Raw genomic sequence first — 20,551 nt, forward strand, 5'->3', positions numbered from 1 at the left:
AGTTTTCCTATATCGGTAATTTAGGAAAACTTTTTGCCTAAAAACGTAAAAAAACCCTAGATATTGGACTTTATAGTAGAGATCAACGTTGAAGCATCACGATTTTCAAGAAAAATCAACATAATTGACGCGTAGCCCATCCTATTGCAGGATGAGTTCCATGTTGCATCCCATTTTCGAATTAGAAACCAACCTAATCTAATTCGTTTTTTATAAACCAATGACACATCAGACTAAAATGGATCGAATTGATCTATTTTTTCATTTCTAAACACAAGAGAGAAGATGAGAAGAAGACATGTTGCACAAAGAGGAAAATGATTTAGAATTTTTATCCTAATCAAGGTAAAATGGGTACGGGGATTATGAAAATTTTGGGTGCAAGAAAAAGAACTTGGGATGCATGAAAAAACCCCTTCTTTAATAACACTTCCTTTTCTGATTAATGTTAGAATAAGGCCCAAATGCATAATTCCCCAACTTATATAGGAACAAGCCTTATAATTTCATTCTTCACCTCATGGCTTTGAACCAAAACCCCTTCAGCAATGACAACTTCATCTCCAATTCAAATTAGAGACGTCTATGAGATATTAACAGAAATTTTTACTTTATTTCAATCCGTATAATATTGAAAAAATATTCTTAAAAATAAAGTTTCTAATTCGTTGGTATATTTATATATAGGTTGTATTTCTATTTGCATTTCTTCGGCTTACTGGTCAAAGATTCTAATTGGTTTCCATAATTGATATTTTGTTTGTTTCCAAACATTTCATTTCCCTTTTTATATATGATTGTAAGTTTAAGTTCAATTCTTTTAAATCCTTGATTTGGGTTTTTAATTAGCTATTGCCTTATATTATTGCAGCATACAATAATTTCATTTTAATTAGGTTTGTCTCAATTTTGGCTCCATATTGGTCTTTCAATTTTTTTTTTCCATTTTTAACCTTTTTTCTGCTTTTTAATAGTTATTCAATTTTCATCGTAATAACTAACCTATGACAAGTTAGATTCTTATTTAAGATCTTCGTAGTTTTTTTTCTTTTTCTTTACTTTATATATTTCTCTTCTATTAATGAAACGCAAAAAACATGTATAAATTGTCATTATAAAAACGGTAAAAAATTGTTGAAGCATAAATATACAAATATGAATCAATGAAAATGAAAATAAAAATAAAAATTAATATGCATCCTTACCGAAAACAAGGTAATAAATATAGTACAAAGCAAGCACAGAGACAATCCTATATATTGAGCAAATTTAGGTGGGGAAAAATCCTACCTAGGATTTGGACATATATCAGATTCACTGAAATCAATGAGCACAGAATCCATGAGGAATGAATCCCTGTTGTTGCTCACAGTCCTTTGAAGGGATGCTTCCAAATGCAAACAATCCTTCAGTTCTGAGGTTACATGGCTTATGTCAGGCCTTTGGATGGCAATATCAGGAAGGCAAGACATGGCTATTTCCAAAAATTTCCAAGCTGAAGCAACATGGTAATTTCCTTCTAATCTTGGATCAACTATTGCTTTAATATCTCCACCTTCAACTTTTTGTTTAACCCAAGTATGTATGTGACTTGGTTTCTCAGGAGTTCCTCTTATTGCTGCTTGACCTGTAATTAGCTCTAACAAAACTACCCCGAAACTGTAAACATCACTTCTTTTATTAAGAGTACCCGAGGAGTGAAATCTGTGAAAATATACCAAGTTAAACACAAGGTTTTAATTAGTGCTGAATCACAATGATGACCATTAAAAAAAGTTTATAGGAGACAAATCAAAGAAAAGGAATATATCACCGAAACCAAAATTTTATAATCTTTAAAATTATGGATTAAATATATTTTTATTCCTTAATTTTTATTAAAAATTAAAATTAATTATTTTTCAAAATTTAGAATTACTTTAATTTTTCAATTTCATAAATAACTGGATTTAGTCCGCCAAATGAATCAAGGTTAAACATTTGCTGAATTATGTAATGATATTTCACCATATAACAAAAATAACAACAATATTTTTAACAGAGAAGATAGTTTTTATATGCGTCATCTGCTTCCTTTTTTACAACCTCTAATATTGTGAAATGTCATTTTATATTTCATAATGGAACGTCAGAACACAATTCAACTAAATTTATAAACAATTTCATTTCAAAAACTAAATCTGTTTATTTATAAAGTTAGGAGATTAAATTTGTTTAAAATTTAAGAAAAATATATCTAATTTTAATTTTCAGGAAAAATTAAAAGACAAAATATATATTTAACCTAACACTGTTAAGAAGTAAATTTTGTTATATACTTACTCAGGATCAAGGTAACCTGGTGTACCACCTGGGTAATTAGTTAAGACATGAGTGTCACTGTCATTTGCAAAAGTTCTAGACAATCCAAAGTCTGAAATCTTGGCACGCATATTTTCATCTAGTAGGATGTTGGAACCTTTCAGATCTCTATGAATTATAGGTGGCTTACATCCATTATGCAGATAATCCAATCCTGCATAATTCGTATAAATGTAACTAGTTCCTAAAGAAAATAATAACTTTAAGAGAATGAACGTTTATGAATATAGTTTTGATCATTTACCACTTGCTGCATCTAAGGCAATTTCAACTCTCTCTTTCCATCCCAAGACACTTGAGCTTTTCTCTACAAAACAAGCTTTATATATATTATCAATAATATTGATCAAAGCCTTCTGAATCATGCAACTGTATCTATGCATATAAATTTTTGTACATTAAGAATATTAATTACGATCATATATTTAAGACTTGTTTATGCCAATAATAAGTATCTATAATTATGAAGATTTCTTATTATGAAGTTGGTGTTCAAATTTATTTTCAATTTCATCCTTCAAATAATATTATTATTTATTATCATAAAAAGAATTCAATATACATGATAAACGAAATTGCAGTTAAGTTGAGTTGACGGAGATATGAAAATAAATTGGTTAAAGTTTCACAACATCTTAAAAATAAATTCAAGAATAGAAAATAATCAAAATCACAAAAAAACATTACATGAAAAATGCAAGAAAAGTATGAAAAATGAAGAAATTTGATTAAACAAAAAATTATCGACGAAAATACCAACGGTCTCTTGTCTTGCATTTACCGACAGATATATCCATTGGTAACGGATAGGTGTTTTAATTTACCAACAAATATATCGACGACATCTTGTGTTTCACTTACTCTGTGGATATATTCGTTGGTAATTAGTGGGTGTTTTAGTTTACCGACGGATATATGACCATTGGTAACCATCTTGATGAAGTTAGGACAAAATTAAGGTATTTTCTCCCCCAAATTCACTCAAAACTCTTCTTCTTGCACTTTTTCTCTGGTTTCCAAATCTCAGTTTTCCACTGTTATTTCCCAATTCGTTGTCGGTGTCATGTTCCCCTACCTCCATTGTTGTTCAATCACAGTGTGTTCTGGAGTCCCCAACTTTCACTAACTCTTGTTATCAAGAGGCCCATCGTTGTGGTCTTCCCTTTCCTATGTGCTTGCGGTTTCCTAGGGTTTATGTTTTGTTGTTGGTGGAGGTACAAGGGTTTCCTGGTTCGTGGTTATGGTTTGTGGTTGGTGGAGGTATGACAATTTCATGGTTTGTAGAGGGTTCGTGGTCATGGATGTTGGTGTTAGAAGGCCATTGTCGTAAGGAGGGGCTCCCTAGTGCGTTGACCAAGGTCGAGGGTTCGTGCAGTGCTGAGCTTCGACGATTAAGCCATCTTCTTCTGTGTAAATTACCCAGTTAATGTTAATTAGTTTACCATTTTGGCATATGGCATGTGAATCCAATGTGATGTGTTTGTTAATTCTGTGATTGCTTCTGGTAATTGGAGAATTGAGGTAAAACCAAGATGAATGCAAACTTACTTTAATTGTTGCTTGTTGTCCTATAATGTTTGATTAAATATGTCAATTTGGAAAACTATTTAAGCCTAAAGTCACAAGTAAGTGGTGGAAAATTGTTTAAGCCTAAATCTAGATATGTCAAGTTCGACAAGTTTGCTACGAAATTAGGAATTTGTCCACTTAGTTGACCTTGGTATAGATCAAGGCCTTCTAAACTCCTTAATGTCCACATTTGTTGAGGGATGGAACAACTGAAAAAATTTGAAGAAGGATTCAAAATATTTATTATGGATGTGTTACCAATTTGTAGTGGAATGTACCCATATAAGGAGTTGTTATAGATATTTAGGATAATTAAGTTAGGGAAAGCTAAGAAGTTGAGGGTGTTAAAGGTACTATGAGACCATAATTTACAAGATGTGTGTTGGAGATGGACTTGGAATTGTTACAATGAATTCCTTCCCATTTGCATGGTGTAACAAACTTTCCATGTTGACAAGATATCTTGGCTCTAGATGTGTGAAGGTTGTGTTTCCACTTTAGCGGTGCATTGGTTTCATTTTTCTCTACTACAACTTCATCAACAATAGTAATTGAGATAACAATAGAAGCCAAATAAAGGATTTGGGAGAATCTTAATGGATTACTTGGTTCAAGTATAATTGGATTTTTAGGATCAAGAATATAATAAGAGTCTACCAAACTTAAATTTGGGATTTTTAGGATCAAGAATATAATCCTCTAGTAATTAATTTTCATGGATTGCATGGTTCATACATTTATGGAGGTTCCAACTCAAGGCCCTGTCCAACCAAGTTATCACATAACACCAAAGCTTAAATTATAGAGTCTAGGTGGTTTCGATAACAGCCAACACAATTCACTCACACACATCAAAATATTTCACACTCATGCATAAATCTATTTTCACTTAAAACTCATACCAAACTAGTCCAACCCCCACAATGATACAACCATTGCTAAACAACTCCACTGAAGTGAAATATCAAGATGTATACAAAACACAAAACCTAACTACTTCTAGCATTCATTCCTTTCCTAGCACAACCACTAAAATCGTAAATTAATGAGATAACCTACACTATGGCTACCACTCCACTTCACGATATTAACCCAATATAAAAGGGATCAATGGCATGATAAATATATCACAACCAAAACATATACAATGTATCCAATTCGCTCAAAGAGATGCAGGGCAAGGTTGCACTACCTAATCAGTGAATATGTTACATTTTCTTAGCTTTCATACAAAAAGGTATATCAAATCGAATTAATGAACAAAGCTAAATGGCCCATAATTTCCCTAAAAAGAAACCATTTTGATAGTATGAAACCATTTACCCCTACCCAAATAATTCACTTTTCACTAGATTAAGTTCGTAAGTGTTCTTAAGTGTTCAACCTGCAAAGTTCATTAAGGCACCCAAAATCTAGACAACAACTTAGTTCTACATTTATTAACAACTAATTAGCACATTTAAACATCTAGTAGTATACAACATGCTATCACACAACTAAAAGCCACTTGTAGCTAAAAAAAACACCGAACAGCTAGACTATAGTATTATTACAGCTTACCCAAATCATTTAAACAATTAAACCACAAAACAGGATTACATGTAACACTTGGTCTTAGTTAGAATGCATGCAGACTGTACTTCAATAACTTTAAATTTATTTGCAGTCCAACATTCATGCCTCTGACCATCATTGCAGCGAAACAATCAAACCTTAGTGTAATAGTCTAATCAAGTCACAGAACATCTCGCCAACTCATGGAATTCATCATAACACATTGTAAAAAAAATCAAACAATTGAACACAATTTCTTCCCTTTGCTCCAAGTTTATTGCAAATACAAATATGAGACATAGATTAAATACCATTTCGGTCAGGATTCCACTTAGAATATCACAAGAAGCCGGACAACCTCTGAACACACCCTAAACTAGAAGCATGGTGTTGTATCACATTAATTGGCAAGTTTTGGCGAGTTGCTAACTTTCTAACTCAAATTATTTTTCTTGTTGGTACTTGAGTTATGCTTAAATCATTGGCTGATTTACATGTGTTGATTTCTTGTTAGGACTGCAATACTTAACAAACACAAGACTTGACATAGGATTCTTAATAAATAAGCTTAGCCAAGTCATGAGCTCTCTCACTTTAGATCACTAGTAAGGTATAACAAGAATATTTAAGTATCTTCAAGATATCATTCACTCTTATTTACACATTAAACTATTCATTAACTTGAACTTAATAAAATTCTTAAATGCTCTGAACTACAAGTGTGAATGATAAAAATCCATAATGGCTGGTTAATGTATCTATTTTTAGTGAAATACTTGTCTCTTGCTCCTTCAAGAAGAAAAAGGATTCAAGATTTCATAAAGGTTTGGTTGACTTAGTTGCTAAAAGAACTAAAAATAATTAAATAATTACAAAAATAGGTTTTTACAAGAATTATTAATTAATTTTGTTGTTTATTTATTGACATACTACATAAGTGAAAGTAGATAGTGATCAATGAGAAAAAAAAATTATGATCAATTCTCTTTACTTAACATTTGCATCTGATTCTGCTTGTTTGAGAGAAAATGGAAAGGTCTTATCATGTTAATTAACATGTCATATATATTAGAAAGAAACTGTAACTTAACAAACCTGACAAATGTTCTTGGAGGTTTCCTTTTGATAGATATTCGTAAATAAGTGCTTTAGCATCACCTTCATCACAATACCCCACAAAAGAAACCACATTTCTATGATGAACAAGCGTTAGAAACTTTGCCTGCATTTTAGAAATGTTTAATATATCTTAAATTAATGAAAAAGATATATTTGTTGAGCAAATTCGAGAAAAGAAGAAAAAAAGGACTAATTAATCAATTGTTCCATCTAACCTCTGACTTAAACTCCTTGTAACCTTGCTTTGATGACAGGGAGAGTTTCTTTACAGCAACTCGTTCACCACTTTGCAAAGTGCCTAAGTAAACTTCACCAAATCCACCTTTTCCAATCATTGTTTCGAAACCGTTGGTAATATTATGAATCTCCGAGTAAGAAAATGTTTGATTTTTTAATTTTAGTTGATCTTTTCTTGAAGTTGAAGATATCCCTAGACAATGAAAAAAGAACACATGCCATTTAATGAATATTCATATAGTGCAAAATATTCAGAGCAAAGTGAAATATATAAAAAGAAAAACCAAATACTTGAATTGCATCATATTAAGAAAGCTAGTTGAATCCTTCAACAAAAATATCATTGTTTGAGTCACTGTTAAAGAATTAAAAATCTAGAGAGTTAAATATCTAATAAGATGCTTTTGCGATTCTTCATTCTTGTACTTTAGAATTTCAGATTAAACAAATTGTAATAAGAGTAGTAATTTTAAATTTACATAGAAAAATAAAAATAAAAAAGTAGAAAAATTTGTTCTTATAAGCTTGTGTAAAAAAGATAGACTAGTGATGCTAATGTTATAATTTTCTGAGTAAATATGTCCATCGGATAGGAGACATATAAGAGTTTAATTTTTATTTATCATCTAGTAATGAAAGAGAAAAAATATAGATATATGATAAGTTTATCATCAAGCAAAAATAAAATAATAGATATTAAAAAAATTCTAAAGATTCAAAAGGAAAAGAATGAGAATAAATTTAATGATAGTGATTGGGTGTACTTAATATAGTAATATTGTAGAAAATATCATATGAATTATGAGTATACCTCCTTCATTTCTTCTAAGTGATCTCCAAATCATAATTATGCCCACTATTATGATAGAGACAACAATTGATGCTACAATAGTTGCAACTAATGTAACAATATTCTTCTTCTTCTTGCATGATCCTATCAGACATATATCAGTATTCCCCTCCAAACTGAAATAATGTATAAGCGTATGTTATCATGCAATAAATATAATAAATACGAAGAAACAATTTTAATTCAATAAGACATTAAGTTTTTTCTTAACATTTTAACTCCTAATTTTGAATTTATAAGCTTTCAATTTATTTATAAAATTTTTCACTTAATATTGAAGTGGATCGACATTTTACAAGGAGTGAGATTTAAATGTTATTAAGTTTAGGAGTTATTTGAGATTTAAAGTTTGACTCCATGTTCCTATTATCATTCTATGTTGAGATGAGAGATTGAAGAGACAAAGAAGGATCTTATATGGCTTAATATTAAGGTATTATTTCTTTAATGTTGCATAATTAATTTTTGTTTTAACTTATTAATCAACATATGTGCTAATGTTTCATGTTATTATTTTTACAGTAAAATCTTGTTAATTTGAACACTAGGATGATGAGAAAGAAGAATTTATTTGTCATTGTCAGAATGGATGATATTTTGTGTCAATCAATTGAACTCTACTTCGTAGGTTAATTATTGATAATGTTTGTAAATATATATATATATATATATATATATATATATATATATATATATATATGTATGTATATATAATTTCTCATAATCTCATTTTCTTATTTGTATTGGAAGAGAAAAGTTGACAGGGTTTGTAGAGTCTCACCTCCATACTATATGAGACTCCATGTGGAAGGTTGTTTACCCAAAATCAACTAATTATATGACTCCTGATCTTGCATACATATCATTCCTAACAAATTTGTAAGTCTATGTACAGTTAATTATTGAACCTCCCAACACTGGTATTAGAACAAATCTGTGAGGGTTTGACCCAAAACGGACAATATCTTACTAGTGTGGATATATGTGTATATTGAACCTCCCCAACAGTAAAAACAAAAATGCAATGCAGAGAATGAAACTGATAGAGCAGTAAGGAAGTACAGAGAATGTATGAGAGAAAGAATTTGAAAGTAACACTATGGAAGAGTTATTATTTTAGCAGTGAATAACAACGTTTATATACAATAGGAAAACATAATAAAATGGTACAACAGTATTAACTGACTAAGTCAAACATGACATGCTTGAATTACATATCTAATACACCTCCTTAATTCAAGCTATTCAGTGTTAATACTCCAATTTCCTTTTTGAGAAACTCAAATCTGTCAAGCTTGAGTGCTTTCATAAACAGATAAGTTAATTGTAGATCAGTCTTGCAGTGCACAAGTTCAATTTTGTTGTTCACCATATCCCGTAAGAAGTGGTATTTTACCTCAATGTGTTTGCTTCTTCCGTGGCTTACTGGATTATTTGCCAAGCTTATAGCAGACGTGTTGTCCATCTTCAATTCAAACGACCTCTCTGTTTGAACTTTCAACTCCTTTAGGACCTCATTCAATCAAACCCCTTGACACACAGCATAGCAACCAGCTATGTATTCTGCTTCACAACTTGATAACACAATAACTGTTTGCTTCTTAGAGCTCCACGAAATAGGTGCCTTGTTCATGAAAAAGATGTTCCGAGATGTGCTTTTTCTCTCAACTTGATCACCACAGAAATCAAAATCAGTATATCCAACCAGCCTCAACTCTTCCTTCTTCATACCATAAGGAAACAAAATACCATAATCTGCGGTCCTTTTAACATATTGCAGTATGCATTTGGCTGCTGTCATATGACTCCTCTTTAGGTTGCTCATGAACCGACTTATCAGACCAACTCCAAACATTAAATATGGCCTGTTATTGCATAAGAACCGTAAGGATCCAACAAGTTGCTTATAAACTACTCTATCCATGCCTTCTTCATCTTCATATCTATCTTTAACTTCACATTAACATCGAGTGGGCTTCTAGCATCATTACACAGGGTCATCTTGAATCTTTCCAGTAAATCCTTCACATACTTTTTCTAGTGCATTAGTAAACCTGCAGTTGTATGTATAAACTCCATCCCTAAGAAGTAATTGAGCCTCACAAGATCTGTCATCTCAAACTCAGCTTCCATCATCTGTTTGAATTCATCAATTTCATTCAGGCTAGAACCAGTCACCAACAAGTCATCAACGTAGAGACAAATTATCATTATGTCATTGTTGACACTCTTCTTCACGTACAAACTATGCTCTACAGCACATCGCTCGAACCCGTGGCTGACAAAGAATGCGTCAATCCTCTTGTTCCAAGCCTTGGGAGCTTGTCTCAACCCATAAAGTGCCTTGTGCAGTTTGTACACCTGATGTTTCTTATCCTTTTTGCTGAATCCTGGAGGCTGCTGAACATATACTTCCTCCTCCAAAGGACCATGCAAAAATGCATATTTAACGTTAAGTGCAAATAACAACCATTTCCTAGCACAAGCAATAGCAACTACTAATCGAATAGTTTCTAACCTTGCCATAGGTGCGTAGACTTCTGTAAAATCTACTCCTTGCTTCTACAGAAAACCTCTCACCACAAGTCTATCCCTGTGCTTTGATATTGTGCCTTCTGGATTCAACTTTCTCTTGAAGATCCACTTCACTGCAATGCATTGTTTTTCAGGTGGCAGATCAACTAACTTCCACGTATTATTCTTCTCGATTGATCTAAGCTGTTCAATCATGGCCTCCTTCCAAATTGGTTGTGTTAGAGCATCATCTATATCCAATGGTTCACTTCCAGCCATCAATGCCAAGTGAATTATGTCACCCTCTTCATCTACTCCAGCATCAGAATACATCTCGTTCTAGGAGAACCTGGAGGTCTTGTAGTTTGTCTTCTCGGTCTTTCTGAAACTTCTGTAGAATCTATATTTCCAGCATTTCTTTCAACAACTTTTGCAACTTCTACGCTATCCTGTATAGGCGCATGCATCACAACTTTCGTTTTCTTCAAGCTTGTCTGATTGCATTTCCAATCCCAACTCTCATCTTCAAGGATCAAAACATCCCTGCTGATAGTCATCTTTCCTCTGATAGGATCATACAGCTTGTATGTGCCAGTAGGATGATATTCGACAAACACCATCGCCTCTCCTTTGTCTTCAAGCTTTGTTCTCTTCTGATCTGTAATGTGACAAAATGCCAAAGACCCGAATATTCTAAAGTGTTTAACAGAGGGTTTCATACTTGTCCAGATTGCATGTGGCACCTTGCATGTCAGCCACTTCGTTGGACACCTGTTGAGCACGTAGACAGTTGTTGACACAGCTTCTCCCCACAACTCGCGTGGTACTTCCTTCTCTCTCAGCAGACACCTGGCCATGTTCATTATAGTCGTATTTCTTCTCTCCGCCAAACCATTGTGTTGAGGCGTGTATGGTGCGATCACCTCGTGAGCTATTCCACATTTCTGACAAAACCTTTCGAACTCAAAGGAGGTGTATTCACCCCCTCCATCAGTACTAAGGACTTTAATCTGCCTTCCGGTCTCTCTTTCCACGCTAGCCTTGAATCTTTTGAACGTCTCAAGAGCTTCACTTTTCAGCTTTATGAGATACACCCATACCATTCGGCTAAATTCATCAACGAAAGTGATAAAATACTTGTTTCCAGCCAGTGTTGGTACCTCTAGAGGACCACATATGTCTGAATGTACTACCTCAAGACGCTCTTTAATCTCATCTCCAACCTTGTCTGAAACTGTCTTCTGGTTTGCTTCCCAACGATGCAAGATTCACACGTTTTATCTGGTATGACGATACTTGGTAATCCATAAACCATGATATTTTACTCAGCTGTTGTACGTCTCTAAAATTCAGATGGCCAAACCGTAGATGCCATTTCCAATTTTCATCCTCTTTGATAGTAGACAAGCAACACCTGTTTTCAACCGTATCCATGCAAACTTGAAATGTGCGATTCTTAAAAGTCTTGCTTCTCAAGATCAACTTATTGCTTTTGTCAAACACCTCCACTCGATCATTGTTTCCCAAAATTACCGTGAAGCCTTTTTCTACCAATTGAACCAAACTCAACAAGTTGTACTTCATTTCTGGCACAAAAAGAATGTTTTCTATAGTTGCATGTTGTCCATCCTTCTTCATTATGACAACATTTCCAATTCCTTATACTCTTAACGTGCTGTCATCTGCAAATCTAACCTTGCTTTTCTTTGATTCATCCATATTGATCAACCATTCTCTATTACATGTCATGTGGTTTGAGCAGCCTGAATCTAAATACCACGATTTGTTCAAAGACGCAAAGCTCTCCAAAGATGTTGTAACCATGAGAATTAACGGCTCTGAATTAGACTCTTCCTTCAGAAGATGAACCTTCTTATTCTGATCTTTTTTGTTCTGTCTACCCTTATTCGACTAGCACTCATAGGAAAAATGTCCCATCTTGTGACACGTGAAACATTTTATGTTTCTCTTGTCTTTCTTCTTATAATTCTTGTTCAAACCGCCTTTTCTCTAAGATGAATCACTTCTTTCTTCTTGATCATCTACACTATTATCGTTCTTCCATCTTCTTTGTGCAACAAACTTACCTTTTCAATTCTTAAACTTCTTCTTTCCTTCACCTCTGACGTGCTGAGCCTTTAACTCCTGCTCATCGTGTTCGATAGGATCTCTGTCCAAAAGTCCCATCTCATGAGCCTCCAAGGAACTTTGAAGTTCCTCGATCCTTAACTTCTCAAGGTCTTTGGATTCTTCGATTGCAACAACAATAAAGTCGAATCTTCGAGGTAATGATCTCATTATCTTCTCCATTATCATTAAATCGTTGAGCTTTTCTCCGCAACCTTTCATTTGATTGGTAAGAGACAAGATTCTATTGAAATAATCACTGACCTTGTTGTTGTCCTCCATTTGCAACAGCTCATATTGTCTCCTCAACGTTTGGAGCTTTACTTTCTTAATCTTCTCCCCTCTAGCATGACTCACATCTATGTGCTCCACCTGCTCCAGTTTTTGTCTGTGAGAATAGGTAGGTTTGTCGTAGAGAAATCAGCCATGATCCACCTTCTTTTCTGCTTAAGAACTGCTTTCTTTGATTGTTCCAACCACACTTGGCCAGCCGCACCGTACCCTGATGATCAATTATTTGATAGCCGTTGCTAGGACTCGGGTTCAGCCCCCAAATCCCCGGCAACGGCGCCAAAAACTTGATGAGGCCCAACTTAACTTGTTAGCCGTTGCTAGGACTCGGGTTCAATCCCCAAATCCCCGGCAACGGCGCCAAAAACTTGATGAGGCCCAACTTAACTTGTTAGCCGTTGCTAGGACTCGGGTTCAATCCCCAAATCCCCGGCAACGGCGCCAAAAACTTGATGAGGCCCAATTTAACTTGTTAGCCGTTGCTAGGACTCGGGTTCAATCCCCAAATCATTGGCAACGGCACTAAAAACTTGTTAGCTCAAAAAATACGTGTTAGGCTCGATTTCGGCAAGTGCACCGAATCGTTCAAGTAATAAACCGGTAAGACCGGGTATCGTTTTCCCAAGAGACTCGTAATACTAGAGAATTGTGCGATTAACAACTCATATAGACTCAATAACATAACATCAATATACAGAACAAGTGCAGAAATATAAATTCATACATAATTACAAGGTTGGACTTTGGTATTGAAGGCACTTGAAAATGGAAAAGACTAGAAATGGTATGAAATGACATTGTTAAGGTTAGTTTTCACCAATGCACTCTTGTGTATAACCAATTTCGTCTCCTCTCTATCAATTTACTAAAGTCAATCCACTAAAACACTCTAGCCCTAATTCCTTAGGTGAAAGAGCCTAGGTTTTCCTTATCAAATCCCAATTCCTTGGCAATCTAACAAGCAAAACCCGCATTAAAGAGCTGGGATCTAAGACAACATGCGAATCATCTTCCATTCCTAGAATCAATGACCCACAAGGACTCCTATTTCAGTTCAAGATTTCATCTTACGTTCCCATAATCCATGAAACCCCAAAATCAAGCCATGAACGTTCCCATTACATGCAAGCTTTAAGATTGGAAACAAGAATACTAGCAATTGATAGAAAAGGCATATATATAATCAAATCATTCAACAATTACACAAGAATTCGAAGGCTACAAATAATCCCAACAAGATGGGTTTGGTTCTCCATTTCCTTGGAGAACCCTAAAGCTTACAACATGGAAGATGGAAGAAGAAGGAGAACCCAAGAGGAAGAAGGGAGTGTTCCCACGAACCCTAGTGATGAATCATTATTTTATTCACTTCATTTAGTTTATTGTGCTAGAATTAATCAGGGAATTGTGCTTAATTGTCCAGTATTTTCCCATTTTACTGAATTGAGCCTAATCCGATCAGAAATTCTTATTTTAATTAATTTGAATTATCTGAAACGAATGATTTACATTATTGAGTGCATGAAAAATTGTGGAAAATATTTTTGGACATTTAGACTTTCTGTACAAATTCCCAATTCCTCTCGGGTAATCGTTTACAGGGGCAGAAGTGCCTAAAAGTCAGTTTTTTTGCCAATGGTGACCTGTGTTCACCTGACTGAGTACCTGTGTTGGACTTTCTGTACAAATTTGCAATTCCTCTCGGGTAATCGTTTACAGGAGTGCTGTAAACGATTACCAGTGCTGCGTGAATGTTGTGTCAACTTGTGTGTCTTCGTTTGAGTTCAATTCTTATCCGTTTTGCATGCAATTTTTTTTCACAGTTTCGTATGGATGTCTATTTTCACGTATAGTTTTTCCTTTGTTTAAATTCGTTCTGTGCTGTTCCCAGTATTTGTTTTACTCTCCTATGTCAGTCTAGTGTTTACTGTTTGAGTGATTTCTAATCTCTTTACATTTTTTATTGTTGTTTGGTATTTGTGGTTGCTGGAATTGATCATTGAACGATTCTAAAACCTCCTAACACTCTTAAGCAAGTTCTTCATTTATTAAATTTTAAGAATGGCTTGGAACAACACATCACACGGCCCTTAAAAAAAAACTCTCATGCTGAAATTGCAAATTGGAAATTGAATTGGTGTCATGCATGTGCCGTGGAAGCAAAGAGTGAGAAGTAGAGTTGCATGTGGGAGCTGCTATGTTGACATGGAAGAGCACCAAAATACAATTGATAATGGAATGAAAAGGTGGACAACACCTTGCTTTCTTTTCATTATTGTGTGGCATGGAGTGCATGACTCTCACGTAGGATGCAACAACATTCAAAGAATTTCTCACGGCTGAAATAACAAAAGTGGAGGGCCCCCTTTACTTGATTTTTATTGAAGGAAGTTTTAGAAGAAAGCATGGGAACAACACACTTCACACAACCTTGTTCTTGGTCCACAAGAGGTGCTCACGGTCTTGCTACACATGAGAGAGGAGAAACAGTCCAGCCACCTTAAGAGCAGTTGCAGCAGCACGTTAAAGAGAAGCCACCAGCTGAACTTTGATTGTTCACACTGATTTCACTTTGGAGTAGAAGCTGAAGCGGTCATTTCAGAGGGAGAATAGCAGCATACTGATCCAGCAGCTTCACGTCCAAGCAGTCCAGCACGTTGGGGAGAAGGTGTCTCGGTTTTCCACTTCCAGCACTCTCACACGTCCACCATGGCAGCAAAGAATGAAGGTGCAGTAGCCACCTAGAGAAGTGAAGCTCAAGGAAGCTCATGGCTTGATGATGAATGAGAAGAAGAAAGCTAGAGGTTGTCACGACCAAAGCAGCAAGTGATTTCATTTTGGTATTTTGTGTGCATGAAGAAGAAAGGTGTTGATTCAATTTGATGTCCAGCAAAGTGACTGCCATGGGAGATTACATGGAGTTCATCACGGATGGGAATAAGTCACGGCTGGAGCAAGCAAGGAGGCAGTCACCATTGGAGAGTTGCTGGAAATGGAAACAGCAGCAGTAGTGAAGTCACGGTCCAGCATGGAGAGAAAGAAACACACTTCCTGGTACTAGAACACGGTGATGATTCAAGAAGAAGCTTGGATGAGCTGCATGTCCAGGAGCATCCAGAGCAAGGAGAGAACAATGGTCATTGAGAGTTGCTGTCCAGCCAAGAACTCATGCACATTGCAGCCATGACTTGATGCTTCCACACGTTTTCAGCAGAAAAATATTTGCTCCAGCAGCGTCCAGCATAGAGAAGCAAAGCTCTGGAGCAGAGAAAGGAGAAGCTCACTGATTCATCCAGCAGAGCGGAAGGGAGAAAGCATGTCCAGAATCACACAGGGACAGCAGAGAAGTTGGAGGGTACACATTCACGCGTCCAGCAATTCAGCAAAGAGAAGACTAGGTGGAGTGGCAATGTTCTCAGTCTCGGTGCAGAGCATGCAGAAGTTAAAAAATGGAAGGCCCCACCTTATTTTATTCGGCACATAATGGATAATGCAAGAAATGAATATAATAGAAGTTAATGGGAGACCAAGGTGGAACTGACAGAGGGAGATACACTCACTTCCAGTCTGCATTTGCACTTCCAGCCTGCATTTGCACTTCCAGCCATGGGAGAAAAGACCTTCAAGAATAAAAGGAGGAGTTCCGGTTCTGCAGGGAGGTGACACGGTCTGGGGGAGTCTTCCCCTCTTAGAAATACATAATAGTATGGAATGTAGAGTGATGTAAGGAGTTTTGGTAGAGAGAGTTTGGCCGTGAAGGAGATGGAGATGATCATTGTCCCGCAAAGAGAACAGCACTGCACTGGACAGCTGATGGAACAAATGTGGAAGGCTGTTGTTGATGCAAAATAACTGATTTGGTGTACACGCTCCTAGGTTCCAATTTTACTTTCCATGTTGTAATGAATTTAATCTCAATGCATGAGTTGATTTAATTTTCTGTTACTGAAATGTTAATTTTAATTTATTGTTAAATTTTGTTGTAAATTAATTTCTGCTGCAATTTAATATTTATCGTTGTGTGCCTATCGTTTAATTTTTACTGTTGTTTACACTGCGTTGTTGATTATTGCACGTTAAATTATTAGCTGTAGTTTTGATCTAAATGTTTTGCCGCCGTAATGTTGATGTTGTTTTCAGATTTGAATTTTACTGTTTTATGTTTTTACTTTTTACTGTATTTTCATTTTTTACTGTTTTCTGTTTTTACTGTTTTCTGTATTTTCTATTTTACTGTATTTTCGTTTTTACTGTTCCAGATTTAATTTTTACTGTTTCATGTTACTGTATTTTCGTTTTTACTGTTTTCTAAAATTTTCTGTTTTCACTGTTTTCTGTATTTACTGTTTTCTGTATTTTCTGTTTTTCTGTATTTTCGTTTTTATTGTTCAGATTTATTTTTGTTGTTTACTGTTCACTGCAATTTCGTTTTTACTGTAGTAATTTCGTTTTTACCGTTTTAATTTTGTTTTACTGTACTGCGTTTTACTTCATCGTATTTATTTCAACGTTTTTAAAATTCAGTCGCATTTAATTTTCATCGCAAAAATAACCATTTCAAAACCCCCCCACTTCGTGTGTGATCTGAGACTGAACCACAATATTGGTCCTTGAGAGACGACCTAGGAGTCACATCCTAGCTATACTGCATTATTTTTCGTGCATCGAATTTGTATGACCGCGACAGTCGTTGTCAAATTTTGGCGCCGCTGCCGGGGATCAAACGGTTCAGTCTTTGGTTTTTTGTTGTGCCATTATGTGTTGTGTTTTGTATTTAGTTGTTGTTTCTTAAAAAAAATAATTAAAAAAAAAACTGTAATTTTTATTTTTACTTCATGTTATGCTTTCGTATAATCTTTGCATGAAGTGGAAGTCCAGGTCTGAGACAGATTTTGAACTAGAATAGAGAAAATGACGGATTCTCAAGACTGGACGTATAAGCTGATCAAGAAGCTTCCCAAATTCCATGGATTGACACATGAGGATCCATACAGGCACTTCAAGGAGTTTTATTCGATGTGCTCATCCATGAGGCCTGTTGGTGTTTCAGAGGAGGAAGTACATATGAGAATGTTTCCAATGTCCCTTCGAGACGAAGCAAAAGACTGGTTCATATACCAGTATCCTTTTAATAGTTGGCAGGAAACACAACAAAAATTCATCGACAAGTTTTTCCCAGCGGAAAAGGTGATCAGCATTAGGAGGAAGATAACTGCCATTGAGCAGTTTAAAGAAGAAAGCCTGGCAGATTATTGGGAAAGGTTCAACAGGCTCTGCACAACTTGTCCAAACCACCAAATTTCAGAGCATTTGCTCTTGATTTATTTTTATGAAGGGCTCCTGGACAGTGAAAGGATACTTGTGGATACAACTGTTGGTGGATGTTTGATGGATAGAACCCCAGAAGAAGCAAGGAAGTTGCTCTGCAAGCTAGCTGGTGAAAATCCAATTGAGGTAACAAAGGAAGAACCTGAGCAGCCTGTTCTGGATTCTGACACTGATAGCCCTGAGGACGCAGTTGATGACTTAGAGATTGGTAAAGAACTTTTCAATGAGCAAAAACAGGTTTATTCTGAACCTGATATTCCAATTTTACCTGATTTGCCTACACATTCAAATGCATGTGATTTGACGCACATTGATTCTATAGGGTTTATGACTGATACTGATACAAATTCGATTGACCATTCTAAAATTTTTAATTCAGTGTCAGCCATTGAACCCATTGGTAAAAGTCGCGTCAATATTGATTTTGAAAGAGAAACTGTGCAATCTGATGACTTTATAGAGTTAGGACTAAACTTTGATTTAACACAGTTTTCTGAAAATTTTGAATGTGATTGTGAATCTGGTTCTTGCTCCAGTTGTGCTGAAATTGGTTATGCGTTACAGCCAAACTCTAAGTTTATTACAGATGCTATTAAATGTGAGTTTGATGACAAGAATGCAGAGTTAAAAGAGAATGCAGGTGCTGACATTAAGGAATTCATGATTGATGAAGAAGAGTATACTGCTACTTCTTTGAGCGAGCCAGAGATATCTATTCCGGTGTCACACACTCAACAACTGCTAGTGGAAGGAGAGATACTGCTGAAACAAATTGCTACGAGAAGAATACTGATGAAGCAGTTCTTCCTCAAATTTTCTTTGCTGAATCCTGTGATGAAAAACATCTCCCTGCTTGTCCAAATTTGGCAACTGCCACCATAACCAGGGGAGTTTTCCTGTTCCTTCTTCCCTTAATTTTCTTGGTTTGTGAATTAGGGGAGAATTCTGATTTTCTTAGTTTTCGATTTGTTATTTTTATTTTAAAAAAAAAAATTGTTCTGTTTTTGGTCTGTTATTTTGTTAATGTATGTATGTAAATATGTGTTTTGTTTGCTGTTTTTGAAATATGTGTTTTATCTGCTTTGATATCTTGTGTTTGGTATTAGATATTTTGTTAATACGTGTTCTGTTTTATTTATTTATTTAGTTTTCGTTTTTGTTTAAAAAAAAAAAAAAAAAAAAAAAAAAAAAGAGAGCAAAATTGCAGTAATAGGGCAGAGAGGTGAGGTTTGAGCAGAGATATAAATCTGAGTGCTTTTATTAATAATCATGATTCACCGAAAACATTCTGTCTTACACTGCTGATAATAAAATAAAATACATAAAAACATAATAAAGATGTTCAGGGTTCGATCATTTCTGATCGTTAAATATTACAGACCATAATAAAAAAACATAATAAAAATTAAAAACATAAAAAAAAAATAATAATAATTAAGTGTTCAGATTACATGCCTTGTTCAAATTATGGCCACACTCGGCCAGCTAAAACATAAAAAAAAAAAAAACATAAAACATTAAAATTTCAGCGAAAGAATTCTCGAGCTGGTTGTGGAGGTCTAAGGGAGAGCTCCGTCGAGGGAGCTCTGGTTCGGAATGTGAGAAGCATGGGTGGAGGGATTTGTCGTACGTCCCTATCGTCGTCGATGATGATCGGAACGGGAAACAGATTCAGCAGCCTCGGTGCCCTCATAATCACCCAGTCGTACTCTTTCAACAAAAAAAAAAAAAAAAATTGTGTGTTAAGAATAGAAGAGGAAAGGAAAAAATCAATAAATGTGAGTTTTGATCAGAGTCTTACCGTACATATATAGCGGCAGTTGTGAAAACTGAGTGCCAGTGGGGTCTATCTCCGCTTGCCAGCGCCTGACCCGGTTGCCGTGATTGTTGAACCAGCAGTGCACGTTGTATTCGCTGGCATCTCCGAAGATCCTTAGTCGAGACGCGATCTCGACAACTTGCGCTCTACTTGGGTGTGTGACCCCAAAGTTGTAGATTCTGGTCATCATCTGGGTCTGATCTTCGGTAGGACGCCACCTCTGACTGGTGTATCTCTCTGATTCCATCTCACTCTTTTTTTCCTCTCGCTGTATTCTTTAAAAAAAAAACAAAAAATAAATAGAACAAAGCATAACAATAAAAGCATTGCATATAAAAAAAAAAAAATTTTTTAGTTCTGTGTTTTCTTTATTTGTTCTTGTTTCGTTTTAGATTTATTTTGTCCTGTCTGTCTTTGATGTTTTTGTGTCTGGTCTCAGATCTGTTTCGCGGTCCTTGCAAAAGGGTCCTAAACGGATCTACGTCCTGTTGTCCTGTTGTCCTTGTCCGTGTTGTTCTTGTTTTAATTTGTGTTTCTGTGTTTTTAGTTTTTAATGGGGTACGTGGCGTTGTTCTACCCGATTGTCTCTGCCATACCTTCAAACGAAGGGAGATTAACGTCTGGTTTCCAGCCGATATACCCCTTATGTTTTAAGACAATTGTGTTTTTAGTGTTTTAAAATAAAAAAAAAATTGAAAAGGAGAAGAAAGAAGATGGAACGGGAAGAAGAGAAAGCGCATGAAAATAAAGAGCAGTGCAAAGAAGAAAAATACGGGAAAGCA

At 35.3% G+C, this 20,551-nt stretch overlaps 1 protein-coding gene across 4 annotated transcripts in view; it reads right to left on the minus strand.

Moving 5' to 3' along the window:
• Positions 1–1,161: 1,161 nt before the first annotated feature.
• LOC108336917 (putative leucine-rich repeat receptor-like serine/threonine-protein kinase At2g19230) overlaps positions 1,162–20,551 on the minus strand; it is a 39,552-nt gene continuing 20,162 nt past the window's right edge. For 2 of the 4 annotated variants that reach the window (XM_052880812.1, XM_052880810.1), the window contains 6 exons: positions 7,652–7,806; positions 6,819–7,033; positions 6,580–6,706; positions 2,606–2,680; positions 2,323–2,515; positions 1,162–1,704 (listed from right to left, as the gene is read on the minus strand). In XM_052880812.1, coding sequence (XP_052736772.1) covers positions 1,287–1,704; positions 2,323–2,515; positions 2,606–2,680; positions 6,580–6,706; positions 6,819–7,033; positions 7,652–7,806 — 1,183 coding nt within the window. In that variant the 3' untranslated portion in view covers positions 1,162–1,286. The remainder of the gene's footprint in view (positions 1,705–2,322; positions 2,516–2,605; positions 2,681–6,579; positions 6,707–6,818; positions 7,034–7,651; positions 7,807–20,551) is intronic. The other 2 variants (XM_052880811.1, XM_052880813.1) reach the window with 2 other exon arrangements.

This window comes from Vigna angularis, chromosome 7 (assembly GCF_016808095.1).
Source record: "Vigna angularis cultivar LongXiaoDou No.4 chromosome 7, ASM1680809v1, whole genome shotgun sequence".
In the NCBI taxonomy this organism is placed as follows: Eukaryota; Viridiplantae; Streptophyta; class Magnoliopsida; order Fabales; family Fabaceae; genus Vigna; species Vigna angularis.